The following is a 25,140-nucleotide window of genomic DNA, read 5'->3' as shown; positions in this document are numbered from 1 at the left end:
TATCGGGAAATAAAATATTGCGATATATTGCCGTATCGATTATGTTGCCCAGCCCTACTCCTCTCGCAGACAGACAGATGTGCTCCAAGGTACAGAATGAGCGAGGACTAATGTCTAATAATAGAATGAGTGAGGACTAATGTCTAATAATAGAATGAGTGAGGACTATTGTCTAATAATAGGACACATGAGGACTAATGTCTAATAATAGAATGAGTGAGGACTAATGTCTAATAATAGAATGAGTGAGGACTAATGTCTAATAATAGGACACATGAGGACTAATGTCTAATAATAGGACACATTCAAATGAATGTCAGCGCTGCTAATTCCATTCCGTCCCAATGACGGACAGCCTTCAGAATTAACTGGTCCTCGTTGAAAATATTCGGTAAAAGACAGAGAATATTCAGTTAACGTGATCACTGGGCGTAATGATAGGGTTTATTTACCGTTATCGGTGGATCACATGTTACAATGTGTAAAATGAACAGTTGCTTCACTCTGGAACTTGCAGTATAGGAATCTACACACCATATGTACTAGATTTCCTGTTCTTGTATCAAGTGTTTCATGCATTTAGTATATATGGGATGCTCACTGTTTACTCTATGCTGTAACTGTAAACTTTGAATACAGTTAATTCTTTGTCATGTTGTGTTGACAAAAAACCAGTTGCGATTACGTCAGCCTGGACTCAGGGGAATGACTTTACGTAATGTGCTGTTAACATGCGTCTGTGGCCTTTTTGATAGAAACAAACAAACCATTAGGCCTGCAGTTCTGAATATTCTAGAGTGTGGCTAACCGGATTGTATTATTCACAAGACTATGAAGTTGTAAATAGATATTTCCGATAAATCAAGAGAAAACGATAATTGGGCCGACTTAAAAAGGACTCCATGATTCTTATCTTTGTTTTTGTTTTGCTGCATAAAGATTCCTTTGTCTGCTCCCTCACATGTCCTGTGTGCAGCAGAGAGTGTGAGCAGTAAACGCAGCACGCCGGCCCATCCTATCTGCTCCGAGGTGCATAGGTCACTTTGCTGCCTCCTGTTTATAAACACTGTCTCGTCAAGTAAGCTTGTAATCACACTTTACTGTCTGCGACCTAGAGCCACAACACCATCGCACACACTTCCTTGGCCCGACGCTGTTTCACACACACACACACACACACACACACCGCTCATTCAAGAAAGGGACACGGCGGTAAGTAGTTTCGCTTCCAATTCCCTACGGGTTAAGATTCAATGAGAATGAGGCCACTAGTGTCAAGTGATCAACTGTGTCTTCTAGATTTTATCGGCTGGCATTTTCAGATTTCAGAACAGGGTTTGTCTCGGCAGTTTGCCACAGTGGTTACGGGGTCTTTGTAAGGTGTGGATCTGCAGTAGACGGTTTATAACTCGTTATAAAAGTTGGGCCTCTTGCGTTTTCATTTGATTTTCACTTTAAATTAGAGATCATAAACGGCATTTCTGCAGTGGCTCTTGATCTTGTTATGCAGGCACCAGAAAGTCCATAACGAGCTCATAGTTATTATCTGATAAGCTCTGACGTCGTCTGCGTGATGGTCAAAGCTTTGGAGAATACACAATGGCTCTGTCTCAACAGAGCTCACTCAGTGCATTTTCAGAGGGGTTGCTTTGTAAAATGCTCTAATATGGATATACACACAAAATATACATTTTCCTGTGTGCTTTGAATTCTGTCCACATGGTCTGGGAAGTTATTACTGCCCATTGAAAGTGTGTCACCATCTTAAAGTCTATTTCATTTTTTTAAACTGAGGCTCATGTGTCCAATTGACGAATGACCAATTTTCCATATCCTCTCTTCGGTTTGTCTAAATGTCGATTCTTGCTTTTTGTGGGTAGCCAAAAGCAATCGATGTTCGACTCTATTTCTGTTTAATTTGAGCGGTGTTGCATCCACATTCCCACGTTCCCTCCCCATCTCCCTGTTATCTCCTCCTGCTCCACCCCCCTTTTCTCCTATGTTCTCCCCTTTATCATACATGTATGATTGTTCAATCTTGTTAGTATTACTACTGTAATTTGCTACTGTTCTGTCAGCTAGATTTAGCTAGACCTATTTTCTGTGAAGTCCTCTCGAGACATGCTTGTGAATTAGGGCTATACAAATAAACTTGAACGTGCAATACAATGTAGTGGCCAGGCTTGACGACAACTGTGAAGACTGATCTATCACACAGCTGTTGTTTTGGGCTTTTAGCTCAGTATCTGTAGTCCTGTAGGACAGCGGTTGTATTCCCTTATGATGCACCTCGCTAACAAGCTCGCTGGCAAAGTGAAACAAGGCATGCGTTTGTGCGTTACTATTATCAAGCACTATTTCTAACCCTGAACCCCCCTCCGTCGTGCCTCAGCCAAACCCCCCACGGGCTTCTCAAGAGACCATATGAGCATCATTTGACTGGAATGCTATTGCTGCTTCTGGCTTTTTTGGAGCGAGGGGAAAACAAGCAATTTGTTACACAATTCTCAGTGGAGAGTTTATTGTGTTCCAGAAGGCTCCTTCTTATTGTTATTTGTATTAGATCTGTTGCTCTGAGCGACGGCTGCACAGCGATGTGATGGGCACAGTGAGGCGGCTCAGTGGTTAGCACTGTTGCCTCACAGTAAGAAGGTCGTGGGTTCGAACCCACGGTCCGTCCCAGGTCCTTTCCGTGTGGAGTTTGCATGTTCTTTCCCCCGTGTCCGTGTGGGTTTTCTCCGGGTTTCCTCCCACCATCAAAGACATGTATGTTAGGGTTAATAGTCCTGTCAGTGCCCCTGACCAAGGCACTGGCAAAAAGAACTGGAGTTGGTCCCCGGGCGCTGCACTGCGGCTGCCCACTGCTCCTAGTTCTAGGAAGGTTCCTAGTAGAGGATGGGTCAAAATGCAGAGGATTAATTTCCCCATGGGGATAAATAAAGGATAACTTAACTTAACAATGTCTGAAGTCTTACACTGTTTAATTGTATGAGTGGTACTGCTGACGATCAGTACATACTGTTACAATGTAAGTTGTATGAATGGTACTGCTGACGATCAGTACATACTGTTACAATGTAAGTTTGTATGAGTGGTACTGCTGACGATCACTACATACTGTTACAATGTAAGTTGTATGAATGGTACTGCTGACGATCAGTACATACTGTTACAATGTAAGTTTGTATGAGTGGTACTGCTGACGATCACTACATACTGTTACAATGTAAGTTGTATGAGTGGTACTGCTGACGATCACTACATACTGTTACAATGTAAGTTGTATGAGTGGTACTGCTGACGATCAGTACATACTGTTTAGGGATGGGCATTTCTAGCAAAAACACTATTCGAAATTCGCTGGCCAAATTCGAATTTAATTCGAAATTCGAAAATAAAAATAAAAATGTAAAAAAAATTAAAAATGTAATTTTTTTTTTTTTTTTTTTTTTTTTGTGAGTGAAATGTTGCATTGTCTCCCCTGATTCTAAGTCTACGGCTTTATTAATTAATATAAAAAGCTTCTGCTGTGGATTTTTAGCTCAAACAAGCATTGCACCACTGAAGTAAAGAACATGTTACATGACATTGACATTTTCGAAAATAAAAAACAGTTTTGACAATCATGAGTGGTTCATTAAATATTTAGTAGGCTCAGGTCTGAGTGCCAAAGGGGTGCCAAAGTCACCCCCTCTCCCTCTTCATGGGATTTAATCCGCCATTCATTTTTCCATAAACCTTGCTTAAAATGCTTATAAAAATTGTTTTACTTGCTCAAACCAAGCGATTTGACTATACTTAGAATCAGGGGAGACAATGCAACATTTCACTCAATTTTTTTTTTTTTTTTTTTTTTTTTCTCCGAATTTCGAATTTCAATAATAAAAGTCGACCTTGATAATAACAACGATTATTCGAAAATTCGAAATTCGATGCCCATCCCTAATACTGTTACAATGTAAGTTGTATGAGTGGTACTGCTGACGATCAGTACATACTGTTACAATGTAAGTTGTCGATATGTCTCTTAACCATTGCCACCGAGACAAATTCCTCCACATGCCACCAATCACTTTATGAATAAAGTGATTCACATTCTGATATTGTAAAGGTTTGATCATCTTTCTGACATTTTGTTTCCTGTTTTGACAGGGGACCAGAAGTGAGGGGACAATGCGAGTCCACGTGCACACAAAGTTCTGCCTCCTCTGTGTGCTCACCTTCCTCTTCCATCAGTACAGCCACTGCCATGAAGAAGGACACCACAAGCACAGCGGGCATCACCATAGCGAGCACGCCCACAGCGACCTGCAGATCTCCCAGGCTCCGTACGTGAAAGGATCCGCCGCATCCCCACGGTCCAAGAGCCCCACAGGAGAAGAGCTCGAGGCGGAGCAGCGCTTCTACCTCCAGCAACTGTTCAGGCGCTATGGCCAGAAGGACCGGCTGGACTTCCAGGGCTTTCAGAGTCTGCTGTTCAGCCTGGGCCTGGGCGAGGTGAAGATGGTCGGCATGGAGCACGAGGATCTGGGCCATGACCATGTAGCCCACCTCGACCTGCTAGAGGTGCAGGAGGGGCATCACTCGCATTTACCCACCGACGAAGGCCACGGGCACGGCCACGAGCATCCGCACCAGAAGCCCGCCTCTCAACACCCACACTCAGAACAAGCCCCCTCGCCGTGCAGTCCAACTGCTGGTCCTCCGACGGAACATGACCATCAACACCATCATGACCATCATGGGCATGATGCAGGCCATAGCCACGGCGATGCCAAAATAGAGGACAATGGCCATAAACATTCTAACGGACAGGTGCAGGACAATGACCACACACACAATCATGACCATGACCAGGATCATGCACATGACAAAGAGCACAAACATGAGCAGGACCAGCTTCCTGCCAACCACACGTCCTCTCAACCTCATGTTGACCACGACCACGAGCATCCCCATCAAACACAAACCAGCACAGACATTCCCCCTCCTGCCCACCAGGAGCAGCCGTCGTCAGCCCAAGAGGAGCCGGCACAGACCACGCGGGGCCAGCGGGCAGACGCTGCCACCCTACGAGCAACGGCTCCAGCGTCGGATGTTTCCAGCCCCAAACCCTCTGCTGCCCCTACAGTCCCCACAGGTAGCAGGCCCAAGAGGCCGAGAAAACCAGACAGGGCGAGGGGGCAGCAAGGGCGAAACACCCACGAACACGAACACAGTCATGACCATGATCATGGACATGGACATGGGCACAGCCATTCCCATAAAGCTAAGAGAGAGGCACCAGGAGGGCCTCCCGCTCCCACCTTGCCAGCTCCCGTCGTGCGTGGGCATCCAGAGGGCATGTCTCACCAGCATGATGAGGTAGGTCTCCATCTCTTGACTCACTGATTCCAGCTTTCACAATGCAAACTCTACTGCAAGACGCTGCCAAGCGGTGTGATCGAGGCAATTATTTTGAATGGTAACAGATTCGTAAAACGACCACAATTATCTGTCAAGGGAGAAGAATCAGAGGGCCGTATCTTACGCCCAAGTGCAAGGGCAAATCTTTGCTAGTTTCTAGCACTCAAAACCTTTTGACCACTGGGTCAGTACGTCAAAGACCACTGGGTCAGTAGATCAAAGACCACTGGGTCAGTACGTCAAAGACCACTGGGTCAGTAGATCAAAGACCACTGGGTCAGTAGATCAAAGACCACTGGGTCAGTACGTCAAAGACCACTGGGTCAGTACATCAAAGACCACTGGGTCAGTAGATCAAAGACCACTGGGTCAGTACATCAAAGACCACTGGGTCAGTAGATCAAAGACCACTGGGTCAGTAGATCAAAGACCACTGGGTCAGTAGATCAAAGGACGTGTTTCAGTGACCCGGTGATTCAAAGAAGAAAGGGGAGATTTTGAGTGCTAGAAACTAAAATCCTAAGATTTGACACTTTGATGTCAGATTTGATGTTTCATGCTGACTGACACTTCCATGCATTCTGATCATCGTGTGTGTCTGTGTGTGTCTGTGTGTGTGTGTGTGTGTGTGTGTGTGTGTGTGTGTGTGTGTGTGTGCGCGTGTGTGTGTGTGTGCGCGTGTGATGTCAGATGTGATGTTTCATGCTGACCGACACTTCATGCATTCTGATCATCACCATTTTGGTCAAATGTAGAGGATGCCCTTTTCATAAACAAGAATTGTAGGATGCATAGCAAATGCAGAGTCCTTGTTAAAGGGACAGTTCACCCAAAAATGATCATGGGAATCATCTACTCACCCTCATATACCAGTTGAAACATAGGTGAAGCTTGTCCATATTACACACAGGGAGATTGCCAGGTACAACTCGAGAGAAAACCAAACACCAATCACTGCAGTTGTACTGTACCTAACCTAAGTCAATGTTTTTCTCTCTTGGCCCTCTCTTAAGTAGCATTTTCACACCAGCCTAGTCCGGTTGCTTGATTCGCACCAAAAGCAAAAGTTATACATTGTTTATTTTTTCCAGCTGGTTTGGTTGGGTTTCACACCAAGTAAAAGAAATTCAGTTTGTTCACTTCAATTCAGTACAGAGTGAACCCTCTTCCCAAACAAATCAATAAAGAAAATCAACCAAACGTCTCCGACCTGTGCACACACAGGATAGATAGTTAGGTTAAGTTAAGTTAGTTAAGTACATATAAGTGCCTGGGCAGCGAGCAGGCAGGGATATCTGACAATAGACAATTTTCACGGGGGCCATTTTGTGTCGAACAGGCAGAATAAACACAGGTGCAAGCAAAACACTAATGAGGGTTTCCAAATTCCAATCATGGAAGTTGGAAACCCTCATTAGTGTTTTGCTTGCGCCTGTGTTTACCCTGCCTTTTTGACACAACATGGGCCCTGTAAGAAGGGTCTATTCAGCTGGAGCTCACTCAAACTTTTTTCTTTTTTCTTTTTCAGATTATTTTTGGGGCATTTTTACCTTTATTAAACAGGACAGTAGACAGACAGGAAAGGTGGGAAGGGAGCAAAGGACCTCGGGTCGGATTCGAACCCGTTGTGAATTAGAAATTGGTTGGCGGGCCGCTCGGCACCCTATCGCGGGCCGCAAGTTGAGTATCACAGTTGTAGCATACTCATAAAAAAAAACAGTATATGGGCACGGGGCAGGACCGTATTTGGCATTGCATAATGGTGACAGCATGTATGTCATCCCTGTGGTACTCTATTTGGTCAAAAGTAAAACAAAGCCCTCGCAACTTGTGCCTACAGTAGGCTAGTATCATGGAGAATGTGACCGCTGTCAAGAATACAATAATAATCAATTATAAAGATGCTGCAATCAGACAATCTTATCACATAAGAAAACCTTCTCTGATGATGGTCCGAACCAGAGTTCGATAGCTGCATTCACTTCTGCCCAAACGAACCGCACCAGGGGGGGAAAACAAACTCCAGTGCGATTCAACCGAACCAAACGAGGCCGGCGTGAAAATGCCCTAAGTTAATACAAATTAAAATTATTTTAAGAGTCTCGAGCTTAAAGCAGAACTAAACCCCCTGGTCTGAGCTTAGCTCCGTTCACTGGATATTTTTGGGAAAATGTAATTTGCAGCCAGCCAGCCTCTGTCTCAACCGACACCTCCCTCCCTCCCCACGTCCCTCCCCTCCGCACCCCGCTCCCCTCTCCTCCCCTCCCCTCCGCACCCCGCTCTCCTCTCCTCCCCACCCTGAAACGATGCTCACACATGTGCAAGCATCGTGTCATTGGGCCAGTGCGAGCTCATGGGCTGTCTGTCACGGAGCTACTTCCTGTCTGCTCCCGTAGGATGTGCGGGTCGTGTGGTTCACCGTGGCTTGTAAAAAAAAAAGTTAGCGAAGATGTTTGACTCTTGTGGTAAATTCTGAAAATATTGTCTCCGTTTTATTCCAGCTATCTGGTTTTCTTTACTGTCAAGAAACCTTTGCACAGGCAGGCCTAGTAGCATAAAGTTAGCTGCACTGCTGACATTCCCGGCATAACTAATAAATAACAGTAACTGATAGCTGGACTAACGTAACAGACACATATGTCTTCAGAATTGACCGCATATCGTTAGTCCAGCTTCCTCACCGATTTTTCTTGAAGGCCTCTCGATTTTGTTAGGTTTCTGTATGCCAGGAGACCTGTCGCTGCTGGCAGCATAAGTCAAGTAAACAACACAAGCATTCATTAGCGTTAGCCCCGCCCCCGGTGCTCTGTGATGTGACCTCGCATCACCAAGGTCAACCCTTTCACCCACACCCAGTACAGGGCAGTCTGTATGCATGACAATGATAAAGTATGTAGAATTCATCTATTTTGCACTAAAATGTCAAGATTTTGACCTGAATCCATCAGCAACACTACTAAATGACCATATACATTGGTTTTCAGATGAAAAAAGTGATGTTATGCCTAGTTAGCCTTTTTAAGGAAGTAGTAAGGGTTTGCATCCAATTTGAACAAAACAAAACAACAAAAACACTGAAATATTTTTCATTTTGGGCTTGCTAAGCAATCAGTCATATAGGCTTTAGCAGTGTTGTAGTCAAGTCTCTATTTCTCGAGTCCACGTTGAGTCTGGAGTCCCAAGTGTTCGAGTCCAAGTCTGACTCAATAAAGTGCTGGCCAGCCTCCCCTCCCTTCCAGGGAGAGGAGTCTGGCTGCACGGAAACAGGCTGCTGGTATAAGTCCTCCCCTGCTCTACAGCTGCTCTCCCATTGGAGCGACTGTTTCAGTCACTGCCGGATGTCCGCTCACCGCTTATTACAAACTGTCATTGGCTCCGACCATGTCAATCAGAGCGGCTTCCGCTCCCTCCTCCCTGTGTGTCGCTGTAAATAGTGCCCTGCCGCCTCAGTGAAAACAACAACGCTAACTACGTACTAGCTAGCAAGCTAACGGCAGAAACCTACACGCTAGCTCGTTGCTACACGCTGAAAATGGCAAGTTGGATTGTTGGAAACTATTTTCCAAGGGCACTGCCGCTAAGCACCGGCCATCGCAATCCCACAATGGAGACCTGCGCCGCCAGACTCCTCTCACGGTAGGGAGGGGAGGCCGGCCAGCGAGACTACTAAAGAATAGTCTGAGTGAAGTCCCCATCACCTGAGTCCACTCTGAGTCCAGAGTTACTGAACATGAGCGTGAATCACCATGTGCCTGCCTGCCTTTGCAGTTGCATGAACATTTAATAATGTCATAGCTATAAAATATCTTCTGCCAAATTATTAGGGCCTAAATAAAAAAACGAAGAATGCGGTATGTATGGTTTAGAAAAAGAAGGTTGCGCTTCAGCAATGGGCTTCTCCATGGAGTGCTAAACCCAAAATCCAAAACATGTTCAAAAAAGATGAAAGGGCACATCTCAATTGTAAAAGTCAAAGAGGACAAAATACTCACCTTTCACTTGATCTATTTGGCTCACATCACAAAAACAAAACGCTTGCGCGTTTCTGCAAAGAGCCTCTTCAGGGCGTTTGAATAGTACAGATTCAGTCTGTTAATATAACAAAGAGCATTTGAATAGTACAGATTCAGTCTGTTAATATAACAAGGGCAGAGATTACACACAGCTGGAAGTTGGACCCAATTATTTAGGAGCCAATCACCTTCACCCGTGGATCTAGATACAAGGACAACTCACAGCATGAAGCATCACAGAACATGCTTTCTTGTCTTTATACTCTGGATGACGGGGAAGGCGGCTAGACTGTTTTAACCCAAAAAGCATTTTAAGCTCTAGTCATCATTGGTTTGGTTTGGTTTGGTGTCATAGTAGTGAGTGTGTCTATCCAGTAGTAAGGCATGAATGCTCCAGTCCAAGTCCGAGTCATCAAGTCCAAGTTGAGTCACTGAAGTCCTGAAAACGCGTCTAGGACTCGGTCTCGAGTCCTACAACGCTGCCCATTAGTCATATTGTTTTGGATGTCATGGGGTTCGCAGATGTTTTTTTTGCGATCGGTGGTGTCTCCCCTTCATGCTTTTTCTCCCCCGCAGTGTCTGAACCTGACCCAGCTCCTCGCCTACTATGGCCTGAGTCCTGACTCGCCCATCTCCCCCGCCCAGTTCACCTACCTGTGTCCCGCCCTGCTGTACCAGATAGACAGCCGCTTCTGCATCCGCCACTACCACCAGATGGATGTGGAGCAGGAATCCTTGGAGCCCGTCAACTCCGGTAAGAGACAAATACCTCATATATCCAGTGTCTTGACACTGACAAGACTTTAAGGCTCTTCAACTGTGGTAGCGGCCCAGTCTCCAGTGCTGAAGACCCCAGTGGCATGCTCTGTATAGAGTCCCAGCTAGGCTTGGGCGGTATACCGGGGTATTTAGATCATACCGGGGTATGATTTTCAATACCGTCAAAAATACAGACGCTCCTCTTTCTATTCAATTGAATGATGGAGAATGAGATGCTGCATTGAGGTGACGTTGTAGTGCACAGCACATGTCAGTAGAAGGTAGTCTCTACTGGTGGAACAGGCAGAGGCAGCACTCTGCGCAGCTGAGCTGGAAGCTGAGAGAAAAATGGCAACTGAAGGTGCCGGGGTGGCTTGACTCTATTTATTTTTATTTTCTATTCGCCATTTGTAGGCAACTTTTTTTTTACCTTATTAATAGGCGTGTTTCCAGCAACACTATATTGTTTAAAACCTCTTAAAAAGCCACCTATTTCTGAAGAAAATGGTGAAAACGACATACCCAAACTAAAATGCTTACTGTGGCTGAACCGCTAGGGTTACAGACAACTGCCTGACCTTTTCTGAAAGGTAAGACTTTGAAGTTTCTGTTCCAAGTGTCAGAATGACTCTATGTGTTACTGACCCTGAGTAACACCAGCTCAAACACAGTGGTTGATTCTCGCCTAGAATAAAAAACACTTTTAGAGTGTAAACAATTACCTGTGGTTGTTGTATTTATGGCTAGAAACCCAATGGAGACATAGCCACAGGCCTTACCACATCCCAACTCAAAGGAGATGAACAAATACCAAAACATGAGTATTTGGCAGTGGTTTTTGTAGGGAGATACCTAGGCGGATTTCCAAAAAGCCATTTGAAAAAGCCAAATAATCGGACATTTTTTTAGCACTCTTTGTACAAAGACGGCTATAACTTCTGCTGTGTTGATCTGATCCGAAAAAAGGAAGACATGGTTCGATGCGCAAGATTCAGACGATTAATTTGCTATGTAGCAAAAAATCTGAAACGTTAACACCCGTGTTACGGTGCAATGCAAGAGGGACCGCTTTACATACAGGCCTGTCCATAACGTTTAATTGCCATTCTCATAATTTAAGGACATTTGTGAACATTGTGCATGGAAAAGAAAGTTTTCTGAAACATAGAGGTTGCAACCTTTTTTTATTGATTAAAAATAAAAGATTGTAAAAGATGTATTACAGCAGGAAAATTGGTTTGGATGATAACTTGTGCAACACCCCCCCCCACCCCGCTAATGAAACCAATACTGTCAATACCGTATACCGGGGTGTGAAATCAGGAAGGTATGAAGGTCTGAAAAAATAGATACCGCTCAAGCCTAGTCCCAGTCCACTTAAATTGACCAGACGTTTCACATTTCCTATGGATGGTAAAGAACAAACAGCAGCTCATTCCAGAGCAAAGTAACACTAATGTCTTCACTCGTCAGTTGGTCTATTGACACATGGTTTGATCTCATCACTGTTGCTTTAGCAGAGCAGCACAATGGGCTTTCTTTGCACAGTGGATAAGTCAGTGGCCCTTTACACGCATCAGTAAACAATCACAGCCAGAACACAATCAACCCTGTTTGTTCAGCAGATTCTCTCCTGCCTGGAAACTCGTTGTTTTCTCATCAACATCTAGGAGAAAATCTAGCAGAATGACATCCAATTTACAGATTCTAATATGCTATTCCTCTGGCCTTAAACACTTCAGTCAATATTTGGGAACACACGTAATAATAGTAATAATAGCTTCATCTGTATACAATCATTCGTACACCGTGTACCTCAAATAACGGAAAGTGGAAGAAGGAAAATGCTAAATCCCGAAGAAGGATACACATTAAAATGACTGTAAAACCAACACGCGCTTGCGGGGGTGGGGGGGGGGGACTGCAGTGGCTGGAATCAACAACAAGCTATTGAGAACACCACAGGGCATCACCATAAACCATTGGTTGCATAATGCGATGCTATCAGGAACCTGGAGCTCCTCTCTTGGGACTGAATGGCAGACTGGCTTTATGACATCATAATAGAATGACTGGCTTTATGACATCATAATAGAATGTTTATTTGAGCTAACCAAGCTACATCTTTAGTGCTAATTGAAGCGAAGCAGAACATGTACCTTCATATTCCCCTGGGTCCGCCTATTATTATTGTTTGTTCGGTCTCTCCTCTATTCCCAGTACCTTGATGTGGCAATAATCTGTTCTATAATAATACATAAATATAATAAATAATAATATAATAAATAAATTATATATATATATATATATATATATATATATATATATATATATATATATATATATATATATATATATAATATAATAATCTATTCCCAGTACCTTGATGTGGCAATACTCTGTTCTATAATAATACATAAATATAATAAATAATAATATAATAAATACATTATATATATATATATAAATAATATAATAATCTATTCCCAGTACCTTGATGTGGCAATAATCTGTTCTATAATAATACATAAATATAATAAATAATAATATAATATAATAATCTATTCCCAGTACCTTGATGTGGCAATAATCTGTTCTATAATAATACATAAATATAATAAATAATAATATAATAAATAAATAATATATATATATGTATAAATAAATAATATAATAATCTATTCCCAGTACCTTGATGTGGCAATAATCTGTTCTATAATAATACATAAATATAATAAATAATAATATAATAAATAAATAATATATATATATGTATAAATAAATAATATAATAATCTATTCCCAGTACCTTGATGTGGCAATAATCTGTTCTATAATAAAACATAAATATAATAAATAATAATATAATAAATAAATAATATATATATATAAATAAATAAATAATATAATAATCTATTCCCAGTACCTTGATGTGGCAATAATCTGTTCTATAATAATAAATAAATATAATATATAATAAGTAATATATACTGTATAATATATAAATAAATAAATAATATAATAATCTATTCCCAGTACCTTGATGTGGCAATAATCTGTTCTATAATAATACATAAATATAATAAATAATAATATAATAAATAAATAATATATATATATGTATAAATAAATAATATAATAATCTATTCCCAGTACCTTGATGTGGCAATAATCTGTTCTATAATAAAACATAAATATAATAAATAATAATATAATAAATAAATAATATATATATATAAATAAATAAATAATATAATAATCTATTCCCAGTACCTTGATGTGGCAATAATCTGTTCTATAATAATAAATAAATATAATATATAATAAGTAATATATACTGTATAATATATAAATAAATAAATAATATAATAATCTATTCCCAGTACCTTGATGTGGCAATAATCTGCGGCAGGATATAAACTTCTTATTACTCTCAATTCTCAGCTATTCAGAGTAGCAGTGAACACTCACCAGTACAAATTGAACTATCTAAGGGCAAAAAATATGTTGAACAGCAGCGCCATTCCCCTTTAAGTCAGTCGAGAACACGGCCGAGACCCCAAGACCCAGTGAGTAGGCCGTTTCTGGTTACTCATTTCATGCTTCTTGCATTTCCACCCCACCACCACCAACTACATCATTAACTTTTATAGACGGATGGAGGAAGCACAATGTGTGATAGCGCTGAGCTCGTAAGACTGCAGGCGCGTGATAGCTTTGTGCAAGTCGTAAGGTCAGCGGACGACTTTACCTCTTGTGAGTTTTACAGTCACACTGTTGTTGTCCGCAGCAAGCAGAGTGTGTAGGACAGTCTCATGATTAGAATGCTATACAGCTCTTTTAAACCGGACTTTATCCAGAGAAAGCTCCTGCTTCCTGCTTCACATTCCTTCAGTGCTGGAAACTGTCCAATACAACTGCAGTCTTCTGCCGCAGCACGTGTGATAGGCTGATACGCTGTTCTGAGTCATTTGTCGTGTTTTGTCTGAGGAGTTCCCCTCGTTGGTAGGGCTGTGAATCTTCACTGGTCTCACGATTCGATTCGATTACGATTCAGAGGGCTACGATTCGATTCGATTACAATTATCGATGCATCTCGATGCATCTTAAATCGATGCATCACTTTTTTCCCCAATACATGATTTATTTTTTCTCACTTTCTTTTTTCTCACTGTGTGGCTACTTTTAAAATAAAAGTGCATTTGGAATTGCATTGTATTATGATCCATAATTAAAATAAACAACTGCATGTACTTCCATTATATTTTGTTTGATTATTATTATTATTATTTTTTTTTTTTTTTTTTATAATTGATTTTTGACATTTGTGAATCGATGCAGAATCGTGCAGGTCCGCATCGCGATGCATCTTATAATCGATTATTTTTGACACCCCTACTCGGCCACTGAGCAGCTCTGCTGGTGGGGCAATCTGTGATCAAGTGCCTTGCTCATGAGTACCTTGTTGCAGGAGGAGACAGCATTACTCATTTACTTAACCACTCATTTTCCCAGCCAGTCTGGAACTCAAACTGGCAACTTGCATGTCACAAGCTCCACTTCTCTAACCGTTAGCCCTCTCGTTCACACCGTACGCACAAAAGCCAAGCTCAAGCCACGCTGAAGCCACGCACTTTCATTTTGCCGTCCTTGTTAACAGGCGTGATGACCGTTCACACCAGCCGCGAGCGATCATTCAGGATTCTGTTCTATTTTCCATGCGCGCCGAGCGAGGCGCTGAGGAAAAGAGAGCGCTTCTTGTCTGACCGGTTTAGCGTGACCAACCGTTTCTGCTTAAGCGCCGTTTCAGCTCTGCTTCTGTTAAGCGCCTGATGTGAACAAAGGCTTAAGCTAACACTGCCCCCAAATTTGAGGAAGTGCTTTTATACTAGCTACTGTAGCAGCCAGTTAGCGAGTTGACACGTGTTGCTTATGTTTATTAAGTAACTTATTAAGTAAGTTTCTGCATGCCAAATAAATGGAAAATTTAAAAAAAGAAAATTAATGGACAGTTTCAAATTGGCAATCTTAAAAAAAAAGGGGGGGGGGCGATACAGAGAGGTACAAATTAGCAATGACATGTGACGGTCAGTAGTAAGCCTCGGACTGGGTTTATGAGAATGCAAATTATGACATCACAATGTTTGTAAGTTAATGAGTTCCTGGTCACAAAGTCCTCATAAACCCATACAAGTCAAAGATTTGCTACAAATTGAAGCAGTACCAGTAACCAACATTTTTGCACACAAGATCTTCAGCAAAAATAGGGAGCCATAGAAAAGGCCCTTAACCTTCGGGCAGCATTTTCCTAAGAGAATGTATAATGTCTATAGAGACACTGCGTAACGCGTCATCATTCAGAAGCCACGCCCTAAACGGGGGAAAACACAAACTCCTGTCCAATCCTGGCGTTCTCCTATGTCGCGTGCATGGTTGCGTGTTTCACAAAAAGATTGTATATATGGAAGATGAACACTCCCAACTTACTTCCTTGACAGCTAGATCCACATTTTTCGTCTCGCAAATTCTCAATGGCTTCCTTGTTTTGCTCAGGAGTACAAAACAACTTTAATTGTCAAATTTTTTACATTTGTTGTCTGCGCAGCCCCACCACACAACAGCTTTTAGCTATGTTTAATTCAAGGAAAATTATGCTGGTCTATTGGAGCGAACGGAGCGATTTCCCCCGTGATGCGGTGTAGCTCAGTGGGTAGAGCATGTAACTAGCCAAGAATAGATAGATAAACACAGGGCCATCTGACTTCTGGGGTACGGGGTCCGACCGCCCAATGACACCTGGCATTAAAACACGTTCATCACCTGAATAGGCTCTTCGGATCATGAGCAATCTCACCACGCCCTTTGCATTTACACCTGATACCATATACACAATATGGTGTCATGGTCTGCTCACTTTGTCTGTATTGTGATCAGTGTTGGGCAAGTTACTCAGGAAGTGTAATTAGTGACATGTTACTGATTACTCCTTTAAAAAGTAAGACAATTACTTTACTTATTACTTGGTATCAAAAGTAATTAGTTACATTACTCGTTACTTTACTATATTACTTTTGCTACGCACCCCTTCTGTAAAAAGCCGTTTTCCCACATGCGCTTTGTACCGCTAAATGACCGGAACGTGGTCTAATGCCTGCATGTGTGAAAGTCGTCGTGCCGGTATAAGCGCGACCCCGTCATCGCGGAGATTTCACCAGTTTGGAGCCAGTCAGAAGAGCGGTATGCGCGATAGCGAACTCAAGTGTAGAACGGGTCCAGTCATTTCCCGTGACACTCTCATGGGCGAGGTGTACACACGTTGCTTAATGTTCCAGCAGGCATAATCTAATCATTCGCGCACATTAAAGCAAACTGGCGAAATGATCTTGTGATAATAAGAGCAGTAGCCTATGTCAGCTTCATGTATGGGTGTGCTGATTTTCCCCTCTCCTCTCTGCTTCCTGCTCGCTCTCTGGCCACAGTCCGTCCTCCTCCTTCAGTCACAGCCCGACAGGGACACAGACGAAGCAAATGCACGAAGCGAAATGTGGAAGTATTTTGCTTACATTGCCAACAGCGAAGGCAAGCCCGGACACATCAAACGAAGCCAGTCTGTAAAAAGTGCTTCAACGCGACGCAGGTGAACGGATAAACAAGCAAACTTATTTCACCATCAAGAGTTTTGCCGACACGTCACTCCCCACCCGCTCTGCAGTGCCGCCCCGCCCCCCAACATACAGGCAATTTTGCTGCTAGATTCCGACATGCAGAGGAGAGGTGTGAAGGGAAATGTCCGATATTGACTTACAGGTAATTTTCCGGTACGCATGTGGGAAAACGGCTAGAGTGACATACAACCTGTTTAGCCAGCTCCTTTTTTAGAACTGAATCCACTTTATGGGAACAATAATTAACCTTACAGGAGGAGTGAACAACCTTGTATTTCCCTATCTAGGACAAAAAACCCGATCATGTTCTGACAACACAGTAGTCTCGTATAGACAGACCTATCTATCGCCGCACAGTTTGTTTGGCACTGTGCCAGCGCTGAAAAAGTAACGCAGTAACTTGAAGTTACTTGGATTAGTAACTGTAATATAATTACTTTTTGGAAAATGTAATCCCTTACATCCTTTTTTGCCCGGTACCGGTCCGCGGCCCGGTGGTTGGGGACCACTGCCTTACATTACTCGTTACTGGGGGGGAAGTAATAAACTTACAGTAACTAAGTTACTGTAACTAAGTTACTGCCCAACACTGATTGGGATCAGATGTCATTTGTCACTTGCACTATGTAAAACAGGCGTAGTAGTAGGTGGGGAGGTGGCATCGTCAACAGCAAACATGACAGGTACCAGAGGGTCGTTACACGTGATACTATACAGCCTGTACTTTGCATTGGAGGCAGAAGGGCTCATCTTTTACCACTTTCTTAGGCAACACAGCCGGTTGTTTTGCAGCAATATTGTTTCCACCTGCTGTGAATGCTGCTTCAGTTCAGTTTGGATAAAGGAAAGGAGTGATGACGTGTGGGAGTGGATTGTGCTGGAGTCTTACACTGCATTCCAGACGCCTCGCTCGGAGCACAGAACTTTCAGTTTGGATTTTCCCAACCTCGGGAATAGTTGCGTTCACGCTGTTTTTAACTCGGAGATGGTCAGAGTTACAAAAACATGCAGAGCTAGCCAATTTCATTTGTAAAATAGCTGTTGAATTCAACATATTGCTATAATCAGAGCGAAATATCAACTATGTAAACGCATATTAGGGCTGTGCGATTTTGCCTAAAACTAAAATTGACGATTTTTTCTCTCAAAACTCGATTTTCGATTTCGATTTCGATTTATTATACTATTATACTTCTCTAAACATTTGTTGCCCTGCAGAGCTCTTTTCCCCCCTTTTTTCCATAATTGACAATTTACGCTTTTACTCTGAAGGCAGGTTTTAGCTTGCCGCTGCTATGCTTAACTTCCTGGCTGTTGCTTGCTAACTTGACACTGGTGGATTTGCGTGTTCCTCCGAGTCCGTGAGATAATTATATTAGTGTCTAAGCGACCACCCGTGCTCGGAGTTATATCTGTACTAGAATAACACAAAGTCACAACAGGAATGCGTGGAACTGCGATAGCAGTTAGGGGGAAATTCAGACACACTGGGACAGGTGAGTCAGCTGAGGCTGACAGCTGCCATGAATACAGCCAATCTATCAGTACTCGGTGGCCTCACGTGTTGTTTTGTTATTATGTGAACTGTAAAGGCAACGTTTCATCGTCCGGTGATAACGTCTGTTCGTGTGCGCGCGTGTGTGTGTTGTGGCAATCGTTATCTTGTAGGCTACAGCCCGCAGTGCAACAAGCTGCGCTCAGTGCTCACTCTGTGCTTTTTGGTGGAGGTGTTGAAATAAGTCCATTGCGCTGCTGTCTTTAGTAGCCAGTATCACAGCCTCTAGAGAGACTTTACAGCGGGGAGAATGGACAAGTAGCAGCATGCGTACATGAGAGAGAGCCGCCCCGCGTAACGTAATTACCCTAGTTAAAGTGAAAATTAAATTTAAAATTTTAATTTAAAAAAAAAAAAAAAAAAAAAAAAAAACGATTTTATGATTTTCATTTTTTTAACATCGTCCTAACTAATTAATTCGATTACGATTCAAAATCGATTAATCGCACAGCCCTAACGCATATTGCATAATTACACCTCAAATTAGGTCAACAAACACTTTGATGATGATGTCAACTCGGACAAACCGGAGCTCTGAAATGATAGCCGGATTTCTGACCTGTAATTCCGGCCTCGACAAGTCCGTTTTTTTTACGTGGTTCTGAGTTGTCTTGAACGCACTTTTAAGGTGGTGTTTAGGGATAGCAAAGTTCAGAGTGAGTCATTATGTTTTTGTTTGTTTGTTTTTGGCCAGATTTGTACTCCCCAATTGTACTTCGGTCAATTCCCCTGCTGTCCCGGTCAACCTGGGGAGAGTTGTAGACTAGCACATGCTTCCTCCGACACACACGCGCTGTCGCTAGCTAGCCGCTTCTTTTCACCCGACAGCGAGGCGTAGTGGGAAATGGTCAATTCAACGGAGCGTTTTGGTTTTGTATCCCTCCAGACTCCTGCTCATCGATAGATCGCACCAGTGTTTTGAACGATGCTGTCGAAGCAGCAGACGTTAAAACTTACAGCGTGAGAATAGAGGCACTCCCTGCCCTCTTCAATCTTTAATTATTAAATGCACACACACTCCCCCCCTCCAGCATCACGTGCGCTTCGGGGCAACAGTTTGCTGCCCCTGAAGATGGCAATGAAAAGTGCTGATGATGACGATGAGGAAGAAGGCGTGAAAAAGTAAAAAGGGCCAGAGATATCTCCTCATTAGTGGAGAACTGGAGGCGCCGCTGCATGCTCTGCACCAAGACACAAGCATGGGCGTGCCACACGGCTCGAGGAGCTACCTCTCATTTACCTCCCGTCGGGCATCCGCGGATCCGCGGGGAGCTCAGAAGACTGCAGCGTGCCTCTCAGTGGTCCCCCCCCCGCTCCCCGCTCTCCTTTGCAACCTGCCAATTAGGAAGAGCCTAAGCGACACCCGGGGCCATTTCTCCCCACAGCCACGGCTCACAGGAGACGCGTAATTGGAGAGAAGATACAGACCACGGGGTCTCCTCTCGCCTCTCTTCTGCTCCCTCATCACCGCCAGCCCACTCCCAGTACCCCACTTCTCCACACAGACACACACACACACACACACACACACTCGAGCGGAGGTAATGAGCTTGGAGAAATAGATGAGCTACGTAAGTGTGAAGGACCTGCAGTGATGCACTGTCTTGCTGATTTACAGTTGCCTCTCAGGGTTACAGGGTGTTCTTCTGCCTGCTGCGACCAATCAGCAAGCACTCGGCTGTAGCACCCTTACGTTTGTGAGGCACATTGAAAGATGGAAGGATGAGAACATTAGGGTTATACTCTGAGACATTTTCAACGATGATTAGAACAGGAATTCATTTTGGCCAATTGGTCCCTTCGTAGTGATGATAGCTCAGTTGTGTTTATAGCCCCATATCAACACGAGCACGTCTCAAAGGGCTTTAAATAGCATCATCACAGTCATATAACCAGTGTTTGGAATAACGCCGTTTAAAAGAACGCCGTTAGGTAACGCCGTTATTTTTTCAGTAACGGGGTAATCTAACTAATTACTGTTTCCGTCGTTACAACGCCGTTATCGTTACTGAACGCTAAATGCGGTGCGTTACTATGAAATGATTGAGTAAACTACCCGTAGCCTACACTAGTGTTGTCGAGTGATTAGTCGTGTTTCCATTACCCTCAGAAATGCGCAAAATCTAAATATCGCAATAGAAATTGGGTAATGGAAACACGTAAATTTCGAAAAACCTCCCAAATATCGCAAAACGTTTTTGCGCTCTCATGAGGTGGTTTTTCAGACGTGTCGATATAGCAGTTTATCGCAAAAGTGTAATGGAAACAGTTTTTTCGCATTAGCACGTCATGTGACCCATTCTGCTTTGGAAAAGCAGCGAAAAATGAGGAAGAAACGGTTCGATAAGCCGTGGCAAAACCTCCGCAGCAATGGAAAACTTTGAAGCAACGCTAGCAGAAAGACGAGTGTTATGCAAAATATATATAAAATAGATAATGTTTAATGGCAGAAATCGGTCCATGGTGACAGGCTGCCTGTGTGCGCGCATTTGGCACAGCGCGAGGGGATGAAAAGCAAGCACACACCGGTGCGGTGCGTGCTCCTGACTGAAGTGAATACAGTGACTGTGAGTAATACATTACACACGTTTCAGGTGCACCGTGCAGTGTTATAATTATAATAGCTACACAACATTGTGATTATTGACCAAATCAGCCTTTTCCCCCCTCCATCTCTAAATCGGATCAGTTGTAGGCTATTAGGCTATTAGGCTTTTTTCCTCTGCCTGTCGCGCTCACTGCATTCACCGCAGCCAGCAACATTTTGCGACTCATTTTATTTTGAATTGATAATCAGGCTCGTTTATATGCGTTGTAACTTCATGTTGTGATTTGCATTGACCATTGGTTGGATTTGAGCATGCAGGGGACGGGATATGGGGCAGATCCACTGTGGCAGGCAGCTGCTGGTAGGCTAATGGGAATTGCGTTCAGGTGTGCGCTCCGTCAGACGGTACCAAACTCAACTTCAATGGAAACGCCTACAAGTCGCAATTGTACATTGTCGAAGTTGTAGAAATATCGCAATTATTTTGCGAAAAACTGTAATGGAAACACAGCTATTGTGAGGAGACCGGGTGGGTTAACATAACGAGATAAACGATTATGATTGGCTAAGGCAGAGTCATGTGTTTCATGGTAGCCAATCGGAGCCAGTGTTTTCACACACGAGCCAGGACACATCACACGCGCGACACACACACAGACACACACACACACACACCAAACAGATTCGAGGAAGCAGCAGAAATGGCGAGTCCGGAGCAATCCGATGAAAAGTTGGCATTTTCAAGGTGGTTATATAACGCAAATACCGTAAATTCCGGACTATAAGCCGCGGCTTTTTTCCCGTTTTTTGGCCTTTTTTGGCCCCTGCGGCTTATATAACGGTGCGGCTTATCTATGGATTTTTTCCAAAAAAAAAAAAAAAATCTCTCTTTTTTAGCACTCTTTCTAACTATAAATCCACTTGTTTTAATTTCCTCTCTTGCCCTCTTTTAACAACATAACATAACATAACATAACACAACACAGGTAAGCAGAAAGAAAAAGACGAAGCAATCACGCCATGAATGAGGAAATGACTCACCTGCTGGAGGCTGGAGATACACGGCTTGGGCTAAACTTTTACTCCGTGAAACACTATCGATTAAGTCCGACATCGCTCAGAGGTTTTGAGCAGCTTGAAAACAAGTTTGAAAACGTGCAGAAGTCCATCCACTCACTAAAGAAACTAAGGCAACCGTGAACAGAGTTTATAATGCGGAAAAGCGCATCAGCGCACTGGAGGACAAAAACAACACAGTGAGTCCGAAAGTGGATAAAATGCAAAAACATCGAAACGCTGCACACGCAGGTTGATGACTTAATCAGCAGGAGTAAAAGAAATAACATTCGCCTGATCAATGTAAAAGAGGGAGCTGAGATTGGTGACATGGACGCTTTCGTGGCAAAATCCTGTGTTACATCCTGGACCTGAAGGAAGGCGAGAAACCACCAGAGGTGGACAGGGCACACCGGGCGCCTCGGCCACGTCCAGACCCCGGCCTGCCACCGAGGGCCATCTTCATCTGCCTACTCCGCTGGCCCGACTGTCAACTCATCCTCCAGGCTGCGGGGAAGAAGCCCCTCACCTGGGAGGGTACGCGCTTTTTCGTCCGGCAGGACCTCTCCGCGTTGGTGCAACAGAAACGCGCAACATACAACAGCATCATCGAGTCAATGGATATCGCTTTGGCGTACTGTACCCAGCGAGACTCGTCATAACCATTGATGGACAGCGGCGGAACAAGAGCTCAAAGTGAAACTGCCGAATATCTTTTGAGTTGGACTGGTCAATAGTACTGTGAGTAACTAAAATAAAAAAATAAAAAACGGAATTCTCTCTTCTTTAGCACTCTTTCTAACTATAAATCCACTTCTGTTTTAATTTCCTCTCTTGCCCTCTTTTCACCACACCGCGGACACTGTGTGCACTGTAAAAAAAACAAAAAATACCACAATGTGAGATTTTGTCTGGGGATTAGTGACCTGACTTTTGTTTTGTTGAAATGTTAATAAATGGGAGCTTCCCCAAACAGCCATCTCTTTCCCGACAATCCCCTCTGTGCACGAAGCCTTACATATGGTAATTAAACATCAAAACACCCGCGGCTTATAGACCGGTGCGGCTTATATAAGAAAAAAATAGTCACCTTTGAAGGTGCGGCTTATAGACCGGTGCGCCTTATAGTCCGGAATTTACGGTAGTTACTTTCCCTGGTAACTAGTTAGTTTTATTATAGAGTAATTCAGTTACTAACTCAGTTACTTTTTGGAACAAGTAGTGAGTAACTATAACTAATTACTTTTTTAAAGTAACGTTCCCAACACTGGCGCTGGTACAGGGAGAAAGCAGGAAGTGACGTTTCACTTTGATTCTCTATTAGGCCGAGGCACAGGAGAGCCTCGTGGGCATTAGAAAGCCCAGTGTTTGGTCCCAGGTTCACGTCCTCACATCTCACATCAGATGGAATTCTCTGTAATGACCTGCACACACACATTTGATGGTGAGAGGTCGGCACAAGGCACATACCCCACATTCCACAGGGCAGCTAAAACCACCAATACAATCTTTCTTTTGAGTTGGTGGGGGGGGGGGGGGGAGGGTTGCACTTAACACTTTCAGTGCCACGGCCCTTGGGCAAAAGGTTGCTTGCTGTGCCACATAGGCCGCAATGCATTTTAAAACAGTCATATAATTTTTTTAATAATTACTATGTAAACACTGAACACGCACAAATAACGATGAGACTCTCTTCTATCACCTGCAAAAAAAAGTTTATTGATCCCATTTTCCGTTCTTTAGTTATGAGCCGGAGAAGATAGCTTGATTGAACGAAAAACATACCTTTTTTTCTACGAGCTGAGATAATCAGCCTTTTGTGAAATTAAACATTTCAAGCACATCTCTGACTCTGAAGCTAATTTTCTGATGTCTGGGTCTGTCTGGGTGAAGTGTATGCTGCTCTGCTGCTCTCCGTGCTCCCCCCCCCCCCCCCCCCTCAACTGCACACGCCTCCTGGGTGTGTCTTATGTGTCTGGTGGCTCTCAGTCTCTGCTGAGTTTGCTGCGCACACACAGTGAATGGTGCGCGACATTCAGCTTTTTGGTTCCGCGTGTGTTTGTCACGGGCTGGCATGCTTCCAGTTCGGAATAATAATGCTGATTATGTGAATGTGCTGTTGCAGCGTACATGGAAGTGCTCAGTTGTGACAGCGGATGCTGCTGCTGGGGGCACAGCTGGTGTTGTGCTCGTTTATGGAGGCACGTCGATGCATACGGACGGATGCGATGCGATTTCCTCATTTTCCCCAGTGACTATTTCTGTGTGTTTGGCTCCTTTTTCTCTGATCAGGAGAGTGCTGTCGCCACCTAATGGGTTTGTAAAATAGGTTATCGACCTCCAATAGCTACAATATTGTTAGAGGCGACGTAAGAAGCTTAGATCGACACCCCCCTGTCAAAAAAACAATTTGGAGTTATGACGCCATTTGGCGTCGCTGGCACTGTACGGTAAATTTCTAATGATGCCATATGGCGTCGCTGGCACTGAACGTGTTAATGTCAGATGACAGTGTTTCCCCTACCATTCTACAGGCCTGGCGGGCCTGCCAGGCCACCGACGCCCCCGCCAGGCCAGGAGAGGCAATGCAAAAAAAAAAAAAAAAAAAAACTTTCTGCTCTCCCCAAAATTACAAAAAAACTTTATGGCATATTATTACAATAAAACAATACTGGTGTTGACATTGGACACTAGTAATAGAAGATGCCAAATGAATTCAAAACAATACGCATTTTGCTTTTAGGAGCATCGTGCCAGCGTGCAGCGCTGTTCCAAAACGTGTCAACGTGTGTCGTTACCTGGGAAACGCACATCCCATGATACAACTGTTCACATCGCATCCCATAATAGTATGATGATACTTGGGATGCCATTGCGAACATAGGTGTGAACAGGTTAGCTAAAAGTTTAGCGTCGCCAGCTAGAGCCCCCACCGTTGGGGTCGTTTCGTTTCTAGGGGAAACACTGGATGACCACACTGTGCAAAGGTATGCAAACACAAAAAGGTTCAATGCAGATCTATTGACCGCAGATCTACTGAGCAAATCCATGCTTATAGTCTCTTCTCTGGCCGCAAAGCCTCAATTCATCAATTATATATTTTGGAGAGAGTACCATCGGGTGGCTCACACGCGCGACA

General features: G+C 43.5%; 1 protein-coding gene across 1 annotated transcript in view; it reads left to right on the top strand.

Annotated features, from left to right (window-relative positions):
* The window catches only part of slc39a10 (solute carrier family 39 member 10), a gene marked incomplete at its 3' end in the record, with an annotated part of 78,157 nt that overhangs the window by 26,889 nt on the left and 26,128 nt on the right, over positions 1–25,140 (top strand). The window contains exons 3-4 of the mRNA XM_083639049.1: positions 4,153–5,364; positions 9,996–10,173. Of these exons, the coding sequence (XP_083495175.1) occupies positions 4,174–5,364; positions 9,996–10,173 (1,369 nt within the window). The 5' untranslated portion in view covers positions 4,153–4,173. The remainder of the gene's footprint in view (positions 1–4,152; positions 5,365–9,995; positions 10,174–25,140) is intronic.

This window comes from Poromitra crassiceps (genome assembly GCF_964638095.1).
Source record: "Poromitra crassiceps genome assembly, chromosome: 6".
Lineage (NCBI taxonomy): Eukaryota > Metazoa > Chordata > Actinopteri > Beryciformes > Melamphaidae > Poromitra > Poromitra crassiceps.
Note: the sequence above shows the minus strand (reverse complement) of the source record. Positions and strands in the feature narration are given on the sequence as shown.